This window comes from Artemia sp. Qi Xiang Cuo, chromosome 13 (genome assembly GCF_049724085.1).
Source record: "Artemia sp. Qi Xiang Cuo chromosome 13, ASM4972408v1, whole genome shotgun sequence".
NCBI classification, from domain to species: domain Eukaryota; kingdom Metazoa; phylum Arthropoda; class Branchiopoda; order Anostraca; family Artemiidae; genus Artemia; species Artemia sp. Qi Xiang Cuo.
The window spans coordinates 66,462,022-66,488,794 of record NC_142806.1 but is presented as its reverse complement, the minus strand read 5'-3'; the positions used below and the strand labels follow the sequence as shown (position 1 = coordinate 66,488,794).

Below are 26,773 nucleotides of genomic sequence, written 5' to 3'. Positions count from 1 at the left end.
TTGAAAAGCTTCTAAAGTAGAATTTTGGAAAATTTTGAGTTTGGGGGGAAGGGGGATTTAAAAAAAATCTTCCAATAACATAATTTGTCCTCTGAAGTCGATTCTGATATTTGTAGCGCTCTATGTCTTAGCACTTTAGAAATATTTAAAAAAGCTTCTAAAGTAGAATTTTGGAAAATTTTGAGTTTGGGGGGAAGGGGGATTTTCAAAACATCTTCCCGTGTTATAGCGTGTCCTCTGTAGTCGATTCTGATGTTTTTAGCACTCTATCTATTATTACTTTAGAAATATTTTAAAAGCTTCTAAAATAGAATTTTTTAAATAATGAGTTTGGAGGGAAGGGGGATTTCAAAAACATCTTCCCATAACATAATTTATCCTCTAAAGTCGATTCTGATGTTTGTAGCGCTCTATGTCTTAGCGCTTTAGAAATATTTAAAAAAGCTTCTGAAGTAAAATTTTGGAAAATTTTGAGTTTGGGGGGAAGGGGGATTTCAAAAACATCTTCCCAATGACATAATTTGTCCTCTGAAGTCGATTCTGATGTTTTTAGCACTCTATCTTTTAGTACTTTAGAAATATTTTAAAAGCTTCTAAAGTAGAATTTTTGAAAATTTTGAGTTTGGGGGGAAGAAGGATTTCAAAAACCTCTTCCCGTGATATAACGTGTCCTCTGAAGTCGATTCTGATGTTTTTAGCACTCTATCTTTTAGTGCTTTAGAAATATTTTAAAGGCTTCTAAAGTAGAATTTTAGAAAATTTTGAGTTTTGGTGGAAGGGGGATTTCAAAAACATCTTCCCATGACATAATTTGTCCTCTAAAAACGATTAGGTTATTTTTACTGGTCTCTCTTGTCAAATTCTTTCCCTAATTAATACAGTTTAAATGGTCTTATCAACACAGAGTTGTTTGGCATGTGCCTGCTACCCTTAAGGGTAAGGGTTTCTGATAAGCAAAGGCGTGACATCACAATAAACCTGGTTTCATTATACCATAAGGAAAGTCAGCATGGGTAGAAAATTAAATGGCTTAGGATTTAAATAGGATTTTGGAATATATTTTAATGAACAAGGTTAAAAGAAGAAGTTGTTTAAGGTAAGCAGTGATTTATAATTATGATAGTAATATAGGATGAAATATGAGCTAAAACAACTAGTAATGTGCAGTAATTTACCATTATATAGAGGGGGGGATGAGTGGAGGTAGGTACTTCAAAGTACCTTCCCGGGACAAACCTTAGCATGTACATCCATCCCTGAAAGTTTCATTTTCCTAACCCAACCCCTTTCCAAGATAGCCAAAAGTAACTAAAGTAGAATTTTACCCATTAGGGAGGGGGTTTGGGTAAAGTTTAAACTTACCTCCCATTTACATCAGAAATAAAATTTGCAACCTACCCCCCCTCCTCTCCCCCCCCTAATGTAGAAATGTATACCCTGAATTGGCATATATAGGGGGGAGGGGCTGAAATTCATTTATTCCGATAGAAATGATTATTATATTCATAATCAGCATAAAAAAGGCATTCAATCGTATATTCACTTTAGTTGTTACTCAATAATATGATATGGTAAATATTTACCCATACTTTAGCCTGTAGACCCATCCCTGACAGTTTCATTTTCCTAACCTAACCCCTTTCCAAGATACCTAAAAGTAGCTAAAGTAGAATTTTACCACTCACAGAACATTGCCCCCTTCCCTGTGGAAAATTTACCCCTACTTTCCCCTTGGATTATTCCAGATTTTCATTAGAAGGGAAATTCAAATCTCTACCCTGCTATTCAAGTCAGGGGCAATTATATTGCATTACCTATAATAAAAACCCATATTGGGTGAAATGTATTAATATTTATTCATTTTTTTCCCAAGGGCATTTCCTGTAGAAGGGGTGGTCAAATTAGCTTTGGAGGGGGCTCAGTCAATTAGAAATCAAAGCAGAGTCACATTGCACAAGCACAGTCACATGAATCAGAATCTAAGCCTGAATGAGAGGAGCTAGATTTGCAAGTTGAAGGATTGTTGAAGGATGCAAGTTGCAAGTTTGCAAGTTGAAGATTTGCAAATTCTGTTGAAGGCTGTCTTAATGACTGTGAAAGTGACTAAATGTTCTGCTATTATGATCCACTGCTTAGTTATTCAAAGTCATCAAAATGTTGTCAACCTCTTTTTACTTGTATTTGGTACTTTTATGTATAAATGAAAATGAGCACATATATGAAATGAGAAATGTGGCTGAATAGAGCTAGGCTATTTAGTATATTCAAGGCTGTTAGGATAACATTTCTTAGGTTTAAATGTGGAAAAAAATTACTAATATGATTTTACTCCCAAATAATGGTAAATTTGATTTTTTTTTTATTGATTTTTTTTTTACAAAATAGATGTCCAAAATCAGGAACTGTCCAATTGCTTCAGTATTACTCTAGGCACAAGATTGCCAAAGGGATAAACTAGATAGTTAATTAAATTGATGAATCTAGATGAATGGGTATAACCCTTTTTAAGCCAAGGAAAAATCAGAATCATAAAAAAATTTCATTAAAAGCTTTAAGTGATGCTGAAAAATAAATGCTCACCTGGTCTTGTAGCTACAGGGCTAGTCTAAAACACCGATTTTACTCTGTATTTCCTAGGAGTAATTTATTCTACCAATTTTACTTACCAAGTTTTTATTTTACAGTAATTTTACAACACTAATTTATACAAGTAAGACATTTTTAAAAAAATGGTTGTTAAACTTGGTGTTACAGACACATGCATTTACCATCCAAACTGGTGATATTGTTTTATTCCAAAATTGTTTCAGAGAGTAATTATCATGCTTTAATACAAAAGGAAGGAATTGCAAGTTTTGTTAGATTCATGTAATGTTGGATCTTCTATCCCCACAGGTATCAAAATCTTTTTTCTCCAAAAATTCTGCCTTTAGTTTTTGTTTACTTGATTTAGTCCAAAAGTCTATGTTTTTGTACACAGTAATGTATTTGCTATGAATCTCAAATTTCAAAATAGACAAGTATTTTTATATGGACAATCAATAAATTTGCTGATCTAAAACATCTTTCTATTTTCTTGTGAAAGAGCCTCTTCAGATCTATTTAAAGTAAGATATTCTTGAGTTTTTACTTTTCTGCCATTTTTATCCCTTCTGCACAACAAATTTTCAATAGCTCATAAAACTGAAGTACAAAAGACAAAACTGAAGAACTCCTTTTCCTTCTTTTTATGCTTCAAAACAATTTACACTATTTCAGAAGCTTAATTTACCTTAGATTGCATTGTCCAGCAAATAAGGAATTTTCCTGTAGGTGCTGGTTAGTCAAGATGTTAAGCAAACATGTTGGCTGCATCCCATTCTAAAAGCCATGGATTGGATGACCAATCTTTGTCCACAGCTCACTTGGAGGCCTCCACACTAGGGGCTGAGACTGTTCCTTTAATGAGGGAGTTCCAGAGCCCTGTGACTCTAATTGAGAAGAAGTTGTTCCATAGTCTGGTGTTGGATTGTTTGCAGTACAGCTTCTTGGTGTTTCCTCTAGTTCTAGTTGACTGGCCAAGTTCAAGCATATTTTGTTGCAAGGACTGAGTGTGCAGCATTTTGTACATCATGATGACATCCCCATGCATCCATCAATAGGAGAGGGTAGGAATCTGTGACTTCTCCTGGCAGGATGGGTACTCCAAGCTTTAAAACCTTCTTTTGATTTAATTGCTTGCCTTTGGACACTCTCTAGCTTTTTCTTGTTGCTTTTATTTAATGGGGCTGCTGTACACATACCAAATTCCAGTTTTGGTCAAACAAGTCCTTTTTATAGCTTTGACATCAGCTTCGGTGTCCTAGATGTTAAATAATGTTGTACCAAGGATTGCTCCCTGTGGGACTCCACTTTCCACTTCAGTACTATCTGAGGATAATACCTGACCATTTTCTCCATGCACCTTTATGCATCTATCAGATTTGTATCAATGAATTGTCCTGATCTAAATCTCTGCTGACTCTGCTTAATAAGATTGTTGGAGGTAACAAAAAGAAAATGAGGTGTTATGCTTATATTTTGCACATTTTAAATCTTAATCAGAATACCATCCTCTGTTGAAAATTTATAATGTTTTGTACCAAAGAAAACTATTTAGTTCTTCTTATGGCAAAGTTTATCTGTGGAATATTAACCCCCTGCAAGAATATGCTTATGAGTTTTAATCTCATCATTTCCTATTGAAGAATAATAATCTTTTTTTTTCTTAGGCCCTTTCTTTAACCACACATGCTCAAAATATATTAATCTTTATACTCGTCAATGATTATACATAGAATCATGTTTTGATTTGTTGAGCTCATAAAAATATAGCCAACCATTTTTTTAATTAAATGAAACTGATTCAAGATTTGTTGCAATCTATGGAAGCATATTTTTTGATATTCAGAGATAGAATTATTACCAAGCTAGGCATATTTATAAATTAAAATAGAATGTTAAAGTTTTGAAATAAAAGTCTTTGTATTGAGTTTCTAATTGTAGAATTTTTTCTTAATTTTCACATTAAGTGCCTATAATGCCTATGATTTGGAAATACTTATTTACATTTTTCTATCTATTTCAGTGAGTTTGAGTTTTTCAAGGACTTAGTTACTATTTTTGAAATGGAGCAAAAAGAATTTTTCTTAAAGTGGAACAACTACCTGGATGTATTTCCTGGAGCTTTTTTATCTTTATTAAACAGTGAACATTTCACAGATGTCACCCTATCATGTGGCAGTCAAAGCATCAAATGCCACAGACTTGTTCTCTCATCTTGTAGTTCCTACTTTGAAACACTGCTTCTAGGAATTTCACACTCCCATCCTATTATTGTTCTAAAGGATGTGAAATTTCATGATCTGCTAGCTTTGGTGACATTTATGTATACAGGTGAAGTGACTGTTTCACAAGCTCAAGCTAGTTCATTAATGAAAGTGGCTGAAATGCTTAAAGTTACAGGTCTTGCTTATCCTGATCAGACAGTTAGCCAGATACAGAAACCTAGCTATCACTCTCAAAACACACAAATGACTCAACCTGCTGCAAAAAGAAACAGAGTTGATTCAACCTCTGAAAACAGCTTCTTGGCCGAAGATTCTTCCAGTAATCTAGAACCTCCTGTAGTAGATACCTCAAATGCAAAGTTGGTGAACTATCCTGCTGAAAGTAGTTCCTCTCTTTATAAAACAGATCTTGCTGCATGCAACTCACTGGTAAGTTTTTATTGGAATTCACTTTATTCAAAGTCAAGTGACCAAAGGATGGTTAAGTATTTAATTTTATATTAATTTCACTAAGGGACTAAGCTAGTTTGAATTTAAAAGGTAATATGATACTTGTGTAATAACTAGACACTAGAATTTTCATCCCCACCTGAATTACGCCTTTGGTTAGAAATTTATTAAATTAACAGTTAAAAAGTACAAAGCACCATGATTTTGCTATTAACATTTTTCCCTTTATCTGACATTTATCTTTTCTTGCATTATGGTTTTGTTTAGTTCAAAGTGCCAATAGGCTATTATTGTGCTTCCTGATCCTTGTCAAAACTGCTTAATTAATTTTCTTTGCTATTTGACAATGATAGAGGATTTTAATAATATTTAAATAAAATTCCTTAGACCATTGATTTGAATAATATGAATATAGATATATTTAGAAATGATTTGAGATATAAAATGTGAGGTTAGGGTCTTTACATATTAGGTTTAAATGCACATAATTCTTTCAATTTTTTTTCATCACCAAGTAAACTGATATCTGCTGGGAATAGGCATTGTCAAACATCTTTATATGTGATCTGTTTAAACTATTTGAGGAAAACTAACATATTCAGAACGCTTGATCAAGACAAATTCAAGATAACAAAAAAGCCCCCATATTAGGCTCCTGATTTTTTAATTAGACAAACCTTGATAATTTTCTAATTTTAACTCCTTTCAAGATTGTTTTCAGTACAGAAATTTACTGCAAGCTAAATTTCAAGGGTGGGTCCTTTTGAAAGTCCTATTAGAACTCTACCAGAAGATCTCTCTACTATATAGTATTTTAAGGTCATTTTTTCTCCTTGTTTTTTTAAGATGGGAACAGGGCCTTAACTGTTTTTGTTTTTACAAATGTTCCTGGCTATGTGTAAATTTTCTTTTTGTATTTTATAAGCTTTTTAATTTCGCACTCTTGAACAAGTTAAAGAAAAGGATTAGGCTAAATTATCTAGTAGTTTCTTCATGTTTGATTTGTCCTGGCAAATTTGCTCTGGCGTAAACAGGCATATCAAGAATTTCTCCGAAATAGCTATCTGTATGTGCTGTGATTAATTTGAAAAAGGATCTCATACTATATATATTGTAATAAAAAATTACTGAGCTACCAGAATGCATCTGTATTCTGCCAAACAGGATCAAGTAAAGTCCATTGAAAGAAACCTCAATTTTCTTGTGATGTTTGACAGTTCGTCTATCAGTCCATAAAATACCTAATTTGGATGGAAGATTAAATTTCACCCATCTCTTTATATTTATCATTTGATAATATTCGTTTTCATTTGCATTTTTATTTTCAGCTTTTCAAAGATGAAGTTGTTGTAGGTATTGACAAAGGGGGAAACATTAGTTCTAGTCAGTTTGAAGATGATGGACAACATTTTGATTACAGCAGTGAAAAAGTAAGCATTTGTTTTCCTTTATTACTCTTTAGCTTTTTTTAAGCACATGATTGATCATAGCTTTTTATTTTGAAATATGTCTTTCTCCATTTGGCTAACTGTTAGTTCTCTTTCTATCTTTAAATCAGCAATAAGAATAGTTAAAGAAGACTATCTGTTTATGTTCACTGAAATAAATGTCCTGTTTAAACCGAAAATAAGGGCTGTTCATTGAATTCAGGCAATCCAGACTAAAACAAGGTCGAGTTTGTAAAATAGGTGTTTATCTCAAATTTAGTTGTTTTTGTTACCTTCTTTGTAAAAATAATCTTATTCTACTTACCAAAAATGTAGAAATGGCATTTCTCTTTGTACAAAATTGTTATTTATTGAAAAGGTATTTAGTTGTAGCTGCAAATAATCATAGATGCTGCAGTAGCCAATTCCAGTGGGGTTTTCCCAGTAGGCAAAGCCCATATAACATGAACAATCTCAGTTGCCCACTTACATGCAAGCCATGTTGGCATAGTGAATCTTGAATCATATATTGGTCTCCAGTATCCTTCAAATGGCTCACAGAACTGATAGAATGTCTGAATTACCCTTACTACATTTTTTATCTGCCTCAGTTCTAACTTATGATCATAAAGTATTGTAAAGAAGTGAAAATAATCATTGTTATACATCTCTAAAAAAATTTATGTCAGCTTTGCCTTTCACAGAGACTATATGTCATGGCTCTCTAGTCTTTGATCTCTTTGACCATGTTTTTCATTACTAAACACTATCTTTGACCAACTCACTAGATGTAGGCTAACGTAGTAAGGAATAAACCACTGCCCATCCTTTACTTAGTTCCGCCTGTTTCTCCTGAGGCACCCAGGGCATAGAGTATGAGCCGCAAATCTTGCCTCAGTTTTGCTGCTGCAGTGATGTCCTCTCATTCTGGTAGAACAGAGGTGCAGGCTGCATAGATCCCTCTGACAGGTCCAGCACAGTATGTTTCTGGGTCTTCCCCTGCTACAATTTCCTGGTGGTTGCCAGTGTAAACCGGCTTTTGGGAGTCTATGGTCGTCTAAAAGTAGGATGTTGCCCAAACATCTCCATCTTCTGACTCTTTTGATGTAGTATTCTGTGAAAAAACGAATCTTCAAAAGCCAGGACTCTTCTCTCTTGTTCGTGATTCAGGTGCGATAATTCTGCTGGATAGAGTTATGAAAAGCCAGGGTTCTTCTTTTTTGTTTGTGATTCAGGCGCCATGTTTCTGCTGTGTAGAGTAGCATTGGCATAACATTACCGTTGAAAAGGCATAGCTTCAGGAGGAGAGAAAATCTCTGAGATCTCCATATTTGACATAGTTTGTTGAAGGCACCATTTGCCTGTCCTATTCTGGTGAGTACTTCTTTCACTGTTGAGCCAGTATTCTTGATTATACTACCTATATATTTGAACTTGACGAATTGTTCAACATCTTGTTCAAACATAGTATTTAAAATAAAATTAATTTTTTGACCAGAAAAATTTCATCTTCAAATATAAGAAGATGAATGATGTCATACTCGCTGGTTACAAGAATAAATGACGTTAGAGTAAAACTATATGATGACTTCTGTTTCAAATGGTGTTTGCTTTTAACTATATCCAACCAAAAAAACCAAAGGCTTTTTCCTTTGCAAAATACAATCATGGGTGCATCATAGTAATGGCTTATGGTCCATAGTAATCAAAAATTAAAAACACATTTAAAAAAACTGGCACGTGAAAAAATCTGTCCATTTCTTTCTGATGCAAAAATAGTAATTACTATCTAAATCAGTCTGAATAGGAAAATGCTATTTTGTGAATAAATTTAAGGATATTTTCAAAAACAGCCAGAAACCTCTAAAAAGGCTGTTGGATTGAAACAATTACCTATAGAGAGGTTCTCATCATTTTTCTCCATATTAGTCAAAACCAAGTATTATTGTTTTGCCTCAAAAAAGAAAAATTTTTACACTTGAACATGTATATTAGAACCTTGAATGGGATTGACTTCAGATTGACATGCTTCTCATAGCTACTGCAGCGTTGCCTTAGTAATGGGCAAGTGACCTCTATGCACTTTGTTTCCAGTCTACATCATTTAAAACTAGTTGTAGAAGCTTTGCAAGGGCCTCATTAAATTGGAAATTCAAATTAAAAGCAACTAGTGACTGCAGCTGCTACTGTGACTCCTTTCATTTTTCTATCAACTTATAACATGAAGTCAATGCTTGAATATTCTTATTTTTATTAATATTTATATTAATTAATATTGTTATTTATGATCTTATTCGGCTCTTTTTTATTCTGGTTTGGCACCTCTTAATATTAAAGCTAAGAGACTTATTCAAACCTTTTTGCAAGTGTGTTGGGCTCTTCAACTTGCTCAAATTGAAGTTCCATGTATTTTCTTTTGCTCTACTTAACATAGAGTAGAATTTTGCGTCTGCTGGGTACCCATTGAGCGTTTTCCACTAAAGGGTAGGGGATAAAGAACCTCAAAAGCATTCATATTTACGTAAAGTCGATGGATACCCCTCTCCTCTTTCAGTCGTTAAATGAATAAGTGTATCTGATGAAATTTTAATAACCTGTTTTGATGAAACTGCTTCTGAGATGAATGAAATTCGTATTTTTACTAATAGCAAATAAATTGACATCAATAATAACAGGATTGACACTACTAAAAGATGTGTGGTTACATTTTGCAAATTCAAGTCTATCCCAACACTAAACATTTGTCCATATTTCCGTGCATAATTTTCTTTTTTTTAAAGCTAATTGGGAATCAGATTTTGGAAAGAACAGAGAGAAAGCCAAACACAATTTTAGATTTTTCAGGTTAGTCTTTCATTGTTTAATTAAAAATCAGTGGAAGCGTGCTCGGTCCTCTCTTTTTCAGTGAATTTACTTTGATTAGATTATACTAAACAAGAGTAATGACTGGCTTACACCAATTAAAATCTGTTATCAAATTTAATCTTTTGCTTAAACCCTCTCTCATTTGTTACCATTAGGAACACTGAAGGTTCTTTTTAGGAATCAATAAAACAAATAAAGATTGTAGACATTTCCAATAATAATATTATTCACTCTGCGGCCAAAGGGGGTTACGTTGAGCGTCATGATTTTATATATCATATTTTTTTATCATTATAATAATATTTTGTACTCTTTGGCCTAAGAGGGATATTTTTTATTGAAAAGAAAATCATAATAGTACAATAATTCTAATGTCACTCGACAGTCTATTTTAATGAAATATTGGCAGGTCAAAGGCTTAAGATGACAAAATACTGCTTTAAATTTAAGTGTGAAGATTCACACCTGCTTCCAACCTGCTTCCATAGATGTTGTTCTAGATAGAGTCGGTCAAGATATAAATCCACAAGTGGTTCTAATACTTTGGTTTTAATTTTGATTTATAGGTATCCTGGTATTCTTTAAATACCATGTTCTAGATATCCTCCAACCAATTTTAAGGGTCATTGCTTCCTCTTCTAAATGCAAGACACTCCAAGACATCCTTAGACAGGAGTACTATGAAATAATTTTAGTTTAATTTGGTTACTCAAAGTCACAGCATAAGTATATATACTAACAGCAGCGAAAAGTTTCTGCAGAAAATGACACACATCATAGTGGGCTGACTGGGAAGTTTCCAGTACGTCAGAGCAATAGTTTTCCCATAAGCCCGTCGTAGTGCTAAACATTTGTCACTGCACGTGCGCGAAGATGTTGAGTCATGAAGAGAGGTCTAAAATGATTTGTTGCTGTGCTCAAAGAGTTACCTACTGGATCCAATGATAACAGTAATCGGTCCGAGAGTTTATCTTAACAAAGCTATTAGAATACAAAACCATTATGTTGCAGCATTTAAGTTCTCTGTTTCCATGGGCGCCCATAAGTTGAATTTTAGGGGGACTTACCCGGTCTAATCGGCACTTCCATTGCTGTAGAAACTTCAAAAAGAGCTCATTTGATTGGAAACCGAGAGGAATAGTGCCCTTTTTAATAGTTAAAACTAATTGGAGGGCAACCAGCCCCCACACGCTAATGATTTCCCCAATACAAGTTTAAAAAAAAAAGTTGAGAGCTCCATTAAGCCAAACTACTACTACTACTACTAACAACTCACCGCAGCACCTAACCGCCTGAAGCCGAGACAGCTACGCACGCTCCTCCTCCATCCCAATCTATTCAAAGCCTCCCTTTTTACGCCCGCCCATGAAGTTCCCATTTCCTTTAAATCTTTCTTTATTACGTCCTGCCACCCCAGACGGGGACGACCTGCTCTCTCTTTAGCCCTAGACGGTTCGCCGAAAAGAACAATCTTCGGCAATCTGTCATTCTTCATCCTCACAACGTGCCCTAGCCACCTCAACCTTTCTTTCATTATAGCCCTACAGAGCGGTATTGAACCATATTTTTTGCATAGCCTGTTGTTTGAAATATTGTCAGTCAGCCGGGTACCCAGAACAATCCTTAAGTAATTTCTCTGGAAAACATCTAGCAAATGTTCATCCGCTTTTCGGAGCGCCCATGCTTCAGAGCCATATTTCACCACTGTCATCACTGTAGCTTCTAATATTCTTATCTTGGTTTGCAGACTTATCTTCCTATTCTTCCAAACTTTTTTTATTGTGAAAAAACACCTTGAGCCTTGGCTATTCTACTTTTGACATCTTCACTGCTCCAACAATCTTTACTAATAATACCACCAAGGTAAGAGAAGCTGTCCACCTAATCAATCTTGACCTAATCAATCTTTTCATTACCCAACTTCATCTTTTCATCTTCACTTATTCCTAGCCTTAGTGACTTAGTCTTTTTAACATTAATTTTTAAACCTATTCTAGCACCCTGAACTCGCAAAACCTCTAAAGTTTCATTCATTTTGCTCACACTTTCATCTAGGATGCTTAAATCATCAGCATGATCTAAGTCTAGGAGACTTCCTCCCCATTTGATTCCGTTGTCTCCCATTGCCTTTCCTGTGCTCCTTAAGACAAAGTCCATCAAAATAATCCATATAGAGGGGGATAGAACACAACCGTGCTTAATTCCTGATTTAATACAAAACCAGCTGCTAACCTCATTTCCTACCTTAACCGCAGCAGTGCTATTCTCGTACATAGCACTAATCACTTTAATGTGTTTGTCTGGTATACCACACAACGATAAAACCTTTACTACTATAACTCTTCTATCAATAGAATCGAACGCTTGCTCATAATCTATAAAACTGAGGACCAAAGGTGTTCGAAAACTCAGGAACTTCTCAATTATTAGGATAAGAGGGAAAATTTGGTAAACACATCCTCTACCTTTTCTAAAACTGCACTGTTCTTCTCTTAAAACTTTGTCTACGGCATCTCTTAGTCTAAAAAGTATAATATTACTAAGTAATTTACTATCTACAGAGACCAGACTAATCCCTCGATAATTACCACACTCACTTTTATTACCTTTCTTGCAAAGTGGCTTTATTAAGGTTTTCCTAAAATCGTTAGGTACTTCCCCTTTTTCAAAAATCATATTCATAATCTTCAGTAACTTATTTCTAACCTCAGAGCCACCATATTTAAGAAACTCAGATCTTCCAAGCGTAAAACTACCACAAATCACTATCACTAAATATATGAAACTCAAAACGAACAAAAATTAGAATAAATAGCCGAGTCAAATTCAAAACAAGCAAAAATTAAAATTAGTAATGCTGATAAACCCCATGCCTTCTCAAGACCAGAATATAATTTTCGGTTTACTGAAAAGAAAATACGTTTTAAATGTTTTAACTTTTTTTTAGTTAAATAAACAAAAACAAATTTAAGACTTTAAGGAATAAATATCAGTATATTTATATTAAACTGACAATCCACGGTCATTTGCTTCGTTTTTTTGGCTTTTTTTTCAGTAAAGTGACGGCTGGTTGACCTATTACTTTTAACTCCTAAAAAGAACACTCAAAATTTCATTCTCTGTCACCTCCGAAGTATCAAGCACAGTTTCTTCCATACAAAGTGATCTGAAAAAAACATCAAATACTAAAAATTCAAAGAGCCTAAAAACTAACAGTGCTTTTTTTACTGCTTATTTTTATCAATTGTCATGACTAAGGTATAAAAAAAGATATTTTGTTGGTTTTGTTTAGTAAACTTTATTGTTTTATTTTTTTAATGTCAATTTCATTTATATATTGTTTTAGAAGTTGAAGATTCTTTACCAAGTCACAATGAAAAAGTCTTTGGCGTTCCGAACCTTCTTTTGTTTCCTAAACGTGAAGACATTGCTTTGGGTAATTTTCCTGAGTTTTCAGGACCTTGTAAACTTCAACCCGATACCCAGGAATCAGGCGCAACGTCTTTTGACAGTCAGGTATATCTCAAATATATATATATATTATATATATATATATATATATATATATATATATATATATATATATATATATATATATATATATATATATATATATATATATATATACGTTCCTAGAGTCACCCTGAATCTACCCTTCCTTCAGTACCTTCAAAAAGAATTTTTAGCTAAAAAAAAATTTTTTATATGGTTTCTACTAGAATTGGTATGTCCATTAGGTTTGTAGGTGTGTTTGAGCATGATTTATATAAGTCTTATTGGGTTTAAAACCTGATGCTACTTCCTTGTCTAGATTCTGATTGGAGTCCAAAATGGGTGTACTCTTGTTGTACCTGTAAAATTATCTTCTTGCCCATGCAAAAACCGGCTCAGATTCAGTTTGTCATTCGCATACCCAATCAAAGACAAATCACTACCACGCAGAATACAAGTCATAAGTGACTTTGGCTGTGGCTTTACAATACTGTTATTAAAGGCTGTCGGTAACGAAATAGCACCTTGTCTTACCCCCTTTCTTTACTGGGAGAGGGAGATTTCCACGTGGAGAAACAGCAAAATCATATGAGGCTAGTACATTAGCTAGTAGATGAGGCCTAAGTTCCGCTTTTTATTTTCATGCATGTCAGCGAGCGGGGCTAGAATGCAGGGATAGACACCGGTCAAATCCATATCAAATATGATCTCCACGTAGAGAAGCGAATCAAATGCGTGCCTTACATCATGGGCAAATAAAGATGGATCCGTCAATTTCTTCTTTATAATGTTCAACCCATGATGAAAATGGTATACGAGACGGTGTTTGACATGGCACTTCTTTTACAACACTGGACCATATCTTATTTGGCCGTGACCGAACTTCTTCCAAACAAGACGAAATAATCGAACTCTAATGCAGAGAAAGCTGTTTCGCAAAGTCTGCTGTTTAGTATAACTATACAGTTTTTGCAGCCATGCATCGCGCGGCTTATCCGCTTCAATCCAAACTGAAATCCTAAATTCAGCAGAAAAACAAGTATTATGCAAATTGGTTAGTTAACCAACTGGGCTCTTCAATTCCAACTTTTACTCGCCTAATAGGCACTGCTGATCTTTCTGCAAGATAGAGCATGAGTAAGTTCATTACAGTAAATATTCAGCCTAGCTTGATAATCACGCATACGGTATTCGTTTTTGAACTCCGCATCAATAAATCAAACGGTATGTAAATTTTCGCGAGAACTTCATTCCACGCATTCTGGAAAAGATCTCGAGACACCCTGTTTCAACCATTAATATAAAATACAGATTGCTTTTTAGCAAACGGATTAGAAGAAGGACCAATATCACCAATCTGAGCTCCAAAAAAACAAAGAAAAAAGATCTGACGTAAAACTAGAAACACTAACTACAACATCTGCATTAGTCATGGGTGGCGTATGACAAACATGGTCTAAATTAGATGTACTACCTGACGTGTGGATGTAAGTAAAACTATCAACCTTCGGCACAACTACGTAATCATCATCGAACAGGTCAAAAATAATATTTCGGCGATCAGAATCACCAGAAGAACTAAGTGGATCAGTTGGGTCACAATTGAAGTCACCAGTCACGATACAGCCTAAACCGTACTCTTATATTCTTAGCAAGCATTTAGATAAACGATTGGTACTAGTGGCACAAAGTCTCTCAGATCGCTCGTCACGATAGTTTGTGGGCAGATTTATGTTCAACCCAACAAAATTTTGGATTCTAACTGCTAAAAAGTCACTTGCTGCATAAAAAATAGACGAAGGAAAACATGACATCACATAGGCTGCTAGACCACCGTAAGGCCAGCCATAGGACTGAGAGCGGCACGCAGCGACCGAGAATACTTTTTGACTGGTTGATATTTCCAAAAGGCTCAGGCTCAAAGAAGTTGAGCGAAAGTAGTGCTCCTGAATACAAGTTATGTCACATCTAGATGAAAGTCCTTTAAAAACATAGACCGATTTAGCAAATTTCTGTTTAGTTTCCTTGGGACTATCGCATAAAAGATTGAGGTCCCTCGGCTCATTTCTTTATCATACCTTGAGAGGGTGGGTTTTAGACTCATCTTGGTAGGGGCTTAGCACTTTTTACCGCCTTATTAGCCGGACACCTTACGCTGTAGCATTTGTGGCCTTTTTTTTGCACAATATGCAGAACATATCTTTCGTGGGCATATTATCCTTCGTAGAGGTGTGGTAAGAAGCACCACAACAACCTCAAATAGGCGTTAGGACGCAGTCGGATGCTGTTTGACTAACTCCATGGAAGGAAAAACATGAAAGGAAAAACAAATATCTCCTGTGAGAAATTTGAACTCTTCCGCAGGCAACCTCTCATAGTCGATCTGAACTGATACTCCAAGAAAATCTTCAAGATCCCTCCTGGTCCTGAAATACAGCTCCAAGTTACCGAAATCTATTGCCCTTTATGCATTTGGAACAAGGGATTCTACATCAGTATGAGTCGTTTTATGCGAAACCAGTTTAAGGAAGGCAAAAATAGTTTCTCCTTGAGCATGGCAGCAACCACGGGCTTACTAGCTTTCATTTTCTCAACAATCTTCTCAGCAGATGATTTAGATTTGACGTACAGCTTCCACTCCTGTTTCAACTTTCTTAGCACACTGGTTTCCGCTGAGTCGGGACAAACGCTGTCCCAAAACTACTTACGAGCATTGAGGTTCACGAGTGATTTTAGCATTATGAGAACAATAGCATAAGATGGCTGGGGATTGACAACTACTGGATTGGTAAGGTCTGGGACTCTACTCACCGCTGGGCAACATAGGTTCCGCGATTTAGTTGTAGACACAAAGTTTTTAGATATAAACCATTTAGCATTTAAGCTGAAATTAGGGAGTTTTGTTTTTATAATGCTTATAGCAATAGGCTTAAATCTTTTCAAGCCTCTCGTTTGGCTGTTAGTTATTTTTTTTTAATTTGTCAGATTCTTTTTTAATTTTTTTTTGTGATCATCACTACTTTAGGATATATGAATGAGAAAGTCTTATGATAAAGTTTTTGGCTTTTCATCCGTTTTATTTTATTGTAGAAGTTGCAGATACTTCATCAAGTAAGACCAATGCACTTATGGAAGCTTCAAATTCTTGTACTGACTTGCAAAGGAAAAAGTTCAGAAAAGATTTTCAGTGCAATATATGCGATAAAAGATTTCCTTTCCCTTCACGGTTGGAATCACATCAAAGAGTTCATACGAGAGAAAAACCGTTTATGTGTGGTGTATGCCAAAAGAGCTTTACTCACATGAGCAGTTTGAAAGAACATCAAAGACTGCATACAGGTGATAAACCTTTTAAATGTGTGTTTGTGCAAACAGTGCTTTACTCAATCAAGCACTTTGAATCTTCACCAAAGAGTGCATACGCGTGAGAAACCGTTTAAGTGTGATTCGTGCAAAAAGTGTTTTGCTCAATCAGGCAGTTTGTATCGTCACCAAAGATTGCATACACGTGAGAGAGAATGCGAGAGAGAATTTTCTGATAAATCGAATCTGAACCGTTATACAGCAACCCATTGTAGGAAAGGGCATTGTACTTTATAACTTACAATAAAAACCTCTTGCAGAATAGTATTTTTATATAAACAGATTTAAAATTTGTATAATTTGGGGGTATAGTCAAAGAGAAGTATGAAAAGACGTTTGAACCCCCGTATAAAAAAAAGACAAGAAAAAGATATTTATTTTTGTAAATTTTTCTTTCTTTCTCTCTTTTTCGCTGAATTTTTCTCAGTCTCTCTAATCTGTTCTCCTAATTTTTATGATCGTTTTCTATATTCATCCTTTTCTATTGGCTGTTTTGAAAAGGCATTCTTTTTATTTTTACTAACATTACTTATGTAGGGACATGGCCAATTAAAAAGACTTTTGAACCCTCTATTGAATAAAATCAAGACCAGGCTCTGAAGGGTCAGATGTATAGAGGTAAAATTGAACTCATCTCCATAGCAATTCTTGTGCATGAAAACTCATCGATTAGAAAAAGAAATATTGCATCATAATAAAAATATCCAAATGTTTAGTTTGCAATAAAATATTTTCTTGATTAGGCAATTGGTACAGAAACTAAAGAATCTGCAGTTTCGAAAGAATTATTATTAGTAATTGCAAGCATCCAAAAATTTTTCATAAATTTACATCTTTAATGCTACAAAAAAAGATGAAGAGAATAAGAACGCTAGAGAAAAAAGGTGAAAAGAACAAAAAGGCTATAGAAATAGTAATGAATAAAAAAAGAGGAAAACAGATATGTGTTGAAATTTCAAAAGTTGGATCATTTTGCTATGGATCTTTGTGTTTAACTTTCTTAACAATTTCGTTATCATTATTCAAGAGTAGTAATGCAAACTTACAATGATAAATAATAAGTAAATTTTTACTATTTTTTTCCCTGAATAAAAACATACATATCAATTTAAACACAGAAAGGTGTTGTTTTATTTTACAGTAAATCACCATCTTTGCCGGAATATATTGACAGTAATGAACAAAAACTCTGTAAGATGAAGTAAATTTTATAAATCTAGCTAAAAAAAGGTAACAAAAATTAGACAATTCTGTAGCTTATAAGATTAATATCACCTGCTTAAGTAAATATTTATAAGAATGTAAAAGACTAAATAATTTAAAAAGGCATCTTAGTTGATTCAGTTGATTCACCTTAGTTACTGTTAGCTGATGCAGCAGCTAATGAATTCAAGGCTGTGCCTCTGTAAAAACATTTGAAATGCATTAAACTGTGTAAACAAATCAAAGTATTCAAATTCAAACCGTTTTGCAACTGAATTCAATAATTTAATCCAAATATATGATATTACTAAAGAACTTGGATGGTTTTTCCTAGAGAAAAAATAAGCAAAATTAAACATCTGTATTAAATATGAGTATGTGTTTTTGAGGTCCATAACTGAGACACCAGTTTAATTGGGGCTATTTAAGATAAACACTCAAAGGCACCGAACTAGAAAAACTCTTCTAGATATTTCACTTGTTTTGAAGCTTTATCACCCCTAAACCATTCCTTCTTCTGGTTTGTTTTAATTGTACCCTTCCTCTGTTTGTGCCACTGGCTTTTTTTAGTCATAATTGCGTTTGAAGTGTAATAGATTGCTTTGTGTGCTTGCAAGGGAATCTTTTTTTTTAGGTTATTCATTACAAGAACATATTTTGAAATATATCTACGAGATATATTTTAACTATTATCTTTTTTTCAATTAAGTTACAGGCCATTTAGTATTGTTATTTATAGCATTATCTTATTTAATTTTATTATGTTTATCTGATTGAAAATTTTGCTAGTGGATCACCATGTATCCTAGATATGAGTCTTTTAGCTTCTTCATAAGAAATTCAGCTTGATGGACTTACCCTGGCAAAGGCTAGCAACAACACTGCCAAATTAACCCTGAAGGTTGCCTGCGAATTCTTTTTCCTTTTACTCTACTAAATAATTTACTTGTTTTAAATTCATTAATTGATTCGTTCATCTTGGGGAATATTTTTGCTCGTTTTTTTTTAACTAATCGAAAACTTGAAGGCTGACAAAAAAACTTTGTATATTTCAATTTATTATTTTTAAAGTGTTTATCTTTCTTTTTTTCGTGATGTCCTTGTATATCCTTTAAATTAATAAACAGAATTTCCTAGTTTAATTGTTTGACACCAAAAGAGGCTCCCAAGATAAAATATTTACTTGGATTTACTTGGAAATTTTTTTGGATGCAGATTTTTTCTTGGCAGTGTTTAGAGAAAAACATCAGTAGAAACGTGGTTTTACCAACGATTTCAATTCAGGTGGATATCTGCTAATGGGTTCTATTATAGGATTGGTCATTATATGTACTCAGGAAAAACAAAAGTTGTCCAGTAAAACTAAGGAAAAAGTCCAAAAACATTTCCTTTAGAGCTATAGAAATGTTTTTGATACCAAAATGTTTAGGAAAATTTGCTTGATAACATTACCAAAATGGGACATGCAGAAATACGCCTTTTTTTAAGAGAAAAGGGGTATGGGCAGTAGGAATTTAAAGTTCTGCCACATTTCCTGGTCCTAGGAACATCGAAGTCCTAGGACATCGAAAATCACATTAAAACGAAAAAGTTTATCACTTATTACTCTGTTTACCCATTTTTATTTCAATTATGCAAGTAAGTGATGGAATTTATCGATTTTCACGTCTTTTTTGGTCTCCCCAGACTTTAAGTAATAGGAAACGGCCTTTCAAGCCACCATATACCGCACTAATTAAGATTCTGATTTTTCATCTTCCTCTGACCTTGCTTGCGTCGAAATGGGGTACTAAGCGATAGAATTTTCTAATTCTGATGTCGTCTTTGGTTCTCCACAGCCTAGAATTAATAGAATTCGACCTTTCAATTATATATATTTTTTTCAATTATGCACTATATTATTATTTTATAGCAAATGGTATTTTTATCCATTCGGGCCTCGCCTAGGGTAAAAATGGGGTACTCGGTGATGTACTTTTTCAGTTCTGATGTCATTTTCGGTTTCCCCAGACCATACGACTTTTCAACCACCAAATATTGCACAAATATACATTCTGATATTTCATCCCCCTATGACCTTGCTAGGGTGGAAATGGGGTACTAGTAGCTGTAATTTTCCAATTCTGATGTCATTCTCGGTCCTTCCACACTCGGAATAATGGGTAAAAGACCTTTCCATCCTTAAGACTGAAAGTCCCCATTGACTGGAATACAAACATTAGTTTTTCCAAAAGATAAGCGGCAGCAAATGGGTTTACAAGACATGAGACGATTATAATCAAAAATGAAAATGGAGAACAAAAAAAGGTATATATTTTATTTCTCGAAAATGGCTCTATATTTTTTTTTAAAAATTGGTATCATGGGATATTCTTGCATAAAAAAACGATCTAGATAGGTCAGAAGTCTGAGAAAAATCGTTAAGAGCCTTAATTTTGGCTCAAATAATTATGTAAATGACGTCGTATATATGAATACATTCGAAAAGCATACATACATCATATTTGCTTTAGTAGTGGTTGTATCGTTTTAAGTTTCTATGGTGCAGGCAAAATAACACAATAAAACAAATGATTGACAATATATATGTAAGCTGCAAAAATGTTAATAGTGTATCATCAAAATTATAATTACTTAATTTAAACTAGAAAAATACCTGAAAATTTAAAAAAAGTTTTATTTTATGTTAGGTTAAATCCACTTATACAGAGATACGACAGAATAAAAACCAGTAGTCTTACAGTTTACAACGCAACAAAATGAACTTAATGAAATCAAATTACCGGAATTCTATCTATGACGAATGAAACATTACAAAGGAACATGGCTCAGTATAAAATACCAAGTGTAATTAGTCTATTTACAAAAGGCGTTTGAAGCAGTTTCATAATGCCTAGAGAACAAATGAACAACCTATACCTAACAATGGATTACAACAATTCAAAAACATTGAAAAAGAAAAAAAGAAATCTTATGATGCAATCAACTCAGTAAGTGTTACATACAAGTCATTGGGATCCTTCAACATTGTTTGTATTCACTGTGGAGCCCTTCATTTTCCCAAGGAAAGAGTACCATACAAAGGTGATTCATTTGGAGATTGCTGCTTGCATGGTCGAATAGCATTTTCACCACCACAAATTCTAAATGAAATGATTTGCCCTTTTTTAAGACGTCACTTGCTCTCTGAAGAGTTTCATAAACATATTCAAAACTTGAACTCATGTTTTGCTATAGCTTCATTCAACGTAAGTGATCTTCGAACCGTAAATAGTCGTTGATGTATAGATAGTTTAACATGATGTACGAATCCAAACTGCTTAAGCAAAAGCCATGGAAAAAACTTTTTGACGTAAAGATGAACAAAAATGTGCAATGAAATCTATAGTTGGAAAACCAGGCACAGCGATGTCTGGCCGCAAAAACGATATAAATAGGTCAGGAATTTAAGAAAGATTTTGTATTTTTCATAGGGCGGTTGTATCGAACTTCTGGTGGCATCATGACATCAAGAAAAGGCTCAAATTATATGCGGTTAGAAGACAAGTGACAGTGACAATTCATATATAGGAGCCTGTTGCGTACCGGGGCATCTGAACTTATACTCCAAGAAAATCTTCAAGATCTCTCCTGGTCCTGAAATACAGCTTAAACACTGTGGAACGCTCAAAGCTACCGATTTCTATTGCCCTTTATGCATTTGGAACAAGGGATTCTACATCATTATGAGTCATTTTAGGCGAAACCTATTTCAGGAGAGCAATAAATAGTTTCTCTTTGAGCATGGCAGCAACCTCATGCTTACTAGTTTTCGTTTACTCAGCAATCTTCTCAGCAGATGATTTAGATTCGACATACAGTTTCCATTCCTGTTTCAAATTTCTTAGCTCAATGATTTCCGCTGAGTCGGGGCGAATGCTTTCCAAAAACTGCTTACCAGCATTTGTGTTCTCGAGATATTTTGGGAACAACAGGATAAGATGGCTGGGGATTGACAATTACTGGATTGGCGAGGTCTGGTACTCTACACGCCGCTAGGCAACATAGGCTCCGCACTTTAGTTGTAGAAACAAAGTTTTTAAATATAAACCGTTTAGCATTTAAACTAAAATTAGGAAGTTTTGTTTTTATAATGTTTTTAGAAATTGGCTTGCATCTTTTCAAGCATCTCGTTTTGCTATTAATTATTTTTTCTTAGTTTGTCAGATTCTTTTTTTATTTTATTTTTTTGTGAGTATCACTACTTCAGGATATATGATTGAGAATGTCTTATGATAATGTTTTAGGTTTTTCATCCCCTTTTTTTTATTTTATTGTAGAAGTCGCAGATACATCATCAAGTAATACCAATGCACTTATGGAAGCTTCAAATTCTGATATTTACTTGCATAAGAAAAAGTTCAGAAAAAACTATGAATGCAATATATGCCATAAACGATTTCCTTTCCATTCACAATTGGAATCACATCAAAGAGTTCATACGGGAGAAAAACCGTATAAATGTGATTCTTGCCAAAAGCGTTTTACTCAATCAAGTAATTTGAATCTTCATCAAAGAGTTCATACAGGAGAAAAACCATTTATGTGTGGTCTATGCCAGAAGAGCTTTACTCAAATGGGCAGTTTGAAAGAACATCAAAGACTGCATACAGGTGATAAACCTTTTAAATGTGATTTTTGCAAAAAGTGTTTTACTCAATCAAACCATTTGAATAACCATCAAAGATTGCATACAGGTGAAAAACCGTTTAAATGTGATTTATGTAAAAAGTGTTTTACTCAATCAAGCAGTTTGTATTGTCACCAAAGAGTACATACACGCGAGAGAGAATTTTGTGATAAATCGAATCTGAACCGTCATACGTCAACCCATTATAGGAAAGGGCATCCTAGTTTATAATTTACAATAAAAACCACTTACAGAATAGTATTTTTATATAAACATATTTGAAATTTGTATAATCAGGGGGTATGGCCAAGGAGAGGTTTGAAAAGACTTTTGAACTTCCCGTATAAAAAAAAGGAAAAGAAAAAGATTTTTTTTTTCTTTTGTTTCTCTCTTTTGCTCTGTCTTTCTCTCAGTCTCTCTAATCTGTTCTACTAATTTTTATAATCGTTTTCTATATTCATCCTTTTTTATTGGCTGTTTTGAAAAGGCATTCTTTTTATTTGTACCAACATAACTAATGTAGGGACATGGCCAAGGAGAGGTATAAAAAGACTTTTGAACCCCCTATTGAATAAAAATCAAGACCTTTGTCTGAAGGGTCAGATGTATAGAGGTAAAATTGAACTCATCTCCATAGCAGTTCTTGTGCATGAAAAACTTATAGATTAGAAAAAGAAATATTGCATCATAATAAAATATACAAATGTTTAGTTTGCAATAAAATATTTTCTTGAATAAGAAATTTTTACACTAACTAAAGAATCTGCGTTTTTGAAAGAATTATTATTAGTAACTGCAAGCATCCAAAAATTTTTCATAAATTTACATCTTTAAAGCTACAAAAAAAGATGAAGAGAATAAGAACGCTAGAGAAAAAGGATGAAAAGAACAAAAAGGTTATAGAAATAGTAATGAATAAAAATAGAGGAAAACAGATATCTGTTGAAATTTCAAAAAGTTGGAGCACTTTGCTATCGATCTTTGTGTTTAGCTTTTTTAACAATTTCGTTATCATTATTCAAGAGTAGCAATGCAAACTTACAATGGTAAATATTAAGTAAATTTTGACTATTTTTTTCCCATAATAAAAACATTTATATCAAATTAACACAGAAAGGTGTGTTTTATTTTACAGTAAATCACCATCTCTGTGTGAATATTTTGACAGTAATGAACAAAAACTCTGTAAGATGAAGTAAATTGTATAAATCTAGCTTAAAAAAAAGTAACAAAAATTAGACAATTCTCAAGCATTTAAGATTGGTATCACCTGCTTAAGTAAATATTTATAAGAATGTATTAGACTAAATAATTTAAAAAGGCACCTTAGTTGATGCAGTTGATTCACCTTAGTTACTCTTAGCTGATGCAGCAGCTAATGAATTCAAGGCTGTGCCTCTGTAAAAACATTTGAAATGCCTTTAACCGTTTTGCAACTGAATTCAAAAATTGAATCCAAATATATGATATTACTAAAGAACTTGAATGGTTTTTTTTAGAGAAAAATAAGCAAAATTAAACCTCTGTATTATATATGAGTATGTGTTTTTAAGGTCCATAACTGAGACACCAGTTTAATAAGGGCTATTTAAGATATTGCTATGTTGGTGAATTTAAGAAAGAGTTTGTTACTTACTTACAAGTTTTTCATATTTATTTGAATAAAATTTCTGTAATGTATATCAAAGAGGTGAACTCAAGAAAGTGTTTGTTATTTACTAACAATTGTTTCATAATTCCTACATAAAATTTATGTGTTGTGTATCCATGAGGTGAATTCAAGATAGAGTTTGCTACTTACTTAAAATTTTATCATATTTCTTGAATAAAATTCATGTACTGTGTATCCAAGGGGTGAATTCAAGAAAAAGTTTGTTACTTACTTACAATTTTTCCATATTTATTTGAATGAAATTTCTGTATTGTGCATCCAAGAGGTGACTTCAAGAAAGATTTTTTTACTTAATTACAAGTTTTTTATAGTTTCTTGATGGCAATTTCTGTATTGTGAATCCAAAGGGTGAATTCAAGAAAGAGTTTGTCACTTACTTATAATTTTTTCATAATTTTTGGATTCACCTGTTGGATAAACAATACGGAATTTCCATTCAAAGACTTATCAAAAAATTGTAAGTAAGTAACCAACTCTTTCTTTAAATCACTTCTTGTATAAAATAGATAATTTTAATTAAATAAATTATTAAAAAATTGTAATTAAGTAAAAAACTTTTTCTTGAATTCAACTCTAGGACACAGAAATTTAAATAAAGAAATTAAAAAAAAAATGTAAGTAAGTAACAAACTGTTTTGAATACACCTCTTGGATAAACGATACAGAAATTTCATTCAAGAAACTATAAAAAAAATTGTAAGTAAGTAACAAACTCTTTCTTGAATTTGCCTCTTGGATACACAACACAGATATTACATTCAAGAAGTTATGAAAAAATGGTAAGTAAGTTACAAACTTTTTCTTGAATTCACCTCTTGGATACACAATACATAAATTTTATTCAAGAAATTATGAAAAAATTGTAAGTAAGTAGCAAACTCTATGTTGCATTCACCTCATGGATGCACAATGCATAAGTTTTATTCAAGAAATTATGAAAAAATTCGTAATTAAGTAGCAAACTCTATCTTGAATTCACCTCATGAATACACAACATAGAAATTTTATTTAATAAATTATGAAACAATAGTTAGTAAGTAACAAACTCTTTCTTGACTTCACTTCTTTCTTGAATTCGCCTCTTGGATACACTATACAGAAATTTCATTCAAGAAATTATGAAAAAATTGCATGTAAGTAACAAATTCTTTCTTGAATTTACCTCTTAGATACAAAATACATTTTCATTAAGAAAATTAAGAAAAAAATGTAAGTAAGTAACAAACTCCTACTTACTTACAATTTACAAGAAATGTACTTACTTACTTACTTGCAAGAGACTTACTTTCTTATTTACTTACTTACTTGAATTTAAAGTGGAACTTTTTATCTTCATAGAGTATATTCAGAAATGAACTGTAACTTCTTTCCTATCTTCCACGGACAAAATTTAGAACAGAACTTCAAAATTTTTTCACGGGTTTCAGAACTGAAGTGGAATTTTTTTTTGTTTTCATTGGAAAAAATTAGAATTGATCTGTAACTTTTTTCTTTTTTTGAGAAAATTCAGAAGAGAACTTGAATTTTTTTTTAATTTCTTGAATGAAATTTCTATATTGTGTATCTAAGAAGTGAATTCAAGAAGGAGTTTGTTACTTACTTACAATTTTTTTCATAATTTCTTGAATGAAATGTCGGTATTGTGTATCCAAGAGGTGAATTCAAGAAAGAGTTTATTACTTACTTAGTAAGTAACATGAAATGTATGTATAATGAAATTTATGTATTTTGTATCCAGGAGAATTCAAGAAAGAGTCGTTCCTCACTAACAATTTTTACATAATTTATTGAATGAAATATATGTATTTTGTATCCATGAGATGAATTCAAGAAAGAGTTTGTTACTTGCTTACAATTTTTCATAATTTATTGAATAAAATTTCTGTATTGTGTATCCACGAGGTAAATTCAAGAAAGGGTTTATTACTTACTTACAATTTTTTCATATTTATTTGAATGAAATTTCTGTATAGTGTATCCAAGAGGTGAATTCAATAAAGAGTTTGTTCCTTACTTACAATTTTTTTAATGATTTATTGAATGAAATATCTGTATTGTGTATCCAAGAGGCGAATTCAGGAAAGAGTTCGTTACATACTTACAAGTTTTCATAATTTCTTGAATGAAATTTCTGCATTGTGTATCCAAGAGGTGAATTTAAGAAAGAGTTTGTTACATATTTACAATTTTTCATAGTTTGTTTAATGAAATTTCTGTATTGTGTATTCACGAGGTGAATTTAAGAAAGAGTTTGTTGCTTACAATTTTTTCATATCTATTTGAATGAAATTTCTGTAATGTATATCAAAGAGGTGAACTCAAGAAATGGTTTGTTATTTACTAACAATTGTTTCATAATTTCTTAAATAAAATTTCTGTGTTGTGTATCCATAAGGTGAATTCAAGATAGAGTTTGCTACTTACTTACAATTTTATCATATTTCTTGAATAAAATTCATGTACTGTGTATCCAAGAGGTGAATTCAAGAAAGTTTGTTACTTACTTACAATTTTTTCATAATTTCTTGAATGAAATATCTGTATTGTGTATCCAAGAGGCAAATTCATGAAAGAATTTGTTACTTACTGTCAATTTTTTCATAATTTCTTGAATGAAATTTCTGTATTGTGTAAACAAGAGGTGAATTCAAGAAAAAGTTTGTTACTTACTTACAATTTTTTCATAACTTCTTGAATGAAATTTCTGTATTATGTATTCACGAGGTGAATTCAAGAAAGGGTTTGTTACTTACTTACAATTTTTCCATTTTTATTTGAATGAAATTTCTATATTGTGCATCCACGAGGTAACTTCAAGAAAGAT

At 32.9% G+C, this 26,773-nt stretch overlaps 1 protein-coding gene across 1 annotated transcript; it reads left to right on the top strand.

The window, feature by feature from the left end:
* Nucleotides 1-826: 826 nt before the first annotated feature.
* LOC148945567 (uncharacterized) lies at nucleotides 827-23,954 on the top strand. The gene is made up of 8 exons (XM_089099083.1): nucleotides 827-1,096; nucleotides 4,607-5,237; nucleotides 6,587-6,688; nucleotides 9,466-9,529; nucleotides 12,897-13,066; nucleotides 13,362-13,551; nucleotides 16,133-16,381; nucleotides 21,928-23,954. The coding sequence occupies exons 1-8, from the start codon at nucleotides 1,065-1,067 to the stop codon at nucleotides 22,506-22,508; spliced, it is 2,019 nt and encodes a 672-aa protein (XP_088955209.1). The 5' UTR covers nucleotides 827-1,064; the 3' UTR covers nucleotides 22,509-23,954.
* The last annotated feature ends 2,819 nt before the right edge of the window (nucleotides 23,955-26,773 follow it).

What these genes read in the sequence shown, in the direction of transcription:
- LOC148945567 (XM_089099083.1), top strand. Translation starts at nt 1,065, where the DNA reads ATGAACAAGGTTAAAAGAAGAAGTTGTTTAAG. An exon ending in CACAATTTTAGATTTTTCAG is followed by an intron (nt 9,530 to 12,896) that starts GTTAGTCTTTCA and finishes ATATTGTTTTAG; the next exon opens with AAGTTGAAGATTCTTTACCA. An exon ending in CAACGTCTTTTGACAGTCAG is followed by an intron (nt 13,067 to 13,361) that starts GTATATCTCAAA and finishes TTCCTTGTCTAG; the next exon opens with ATTCTGATTGGAGTCCAAAA.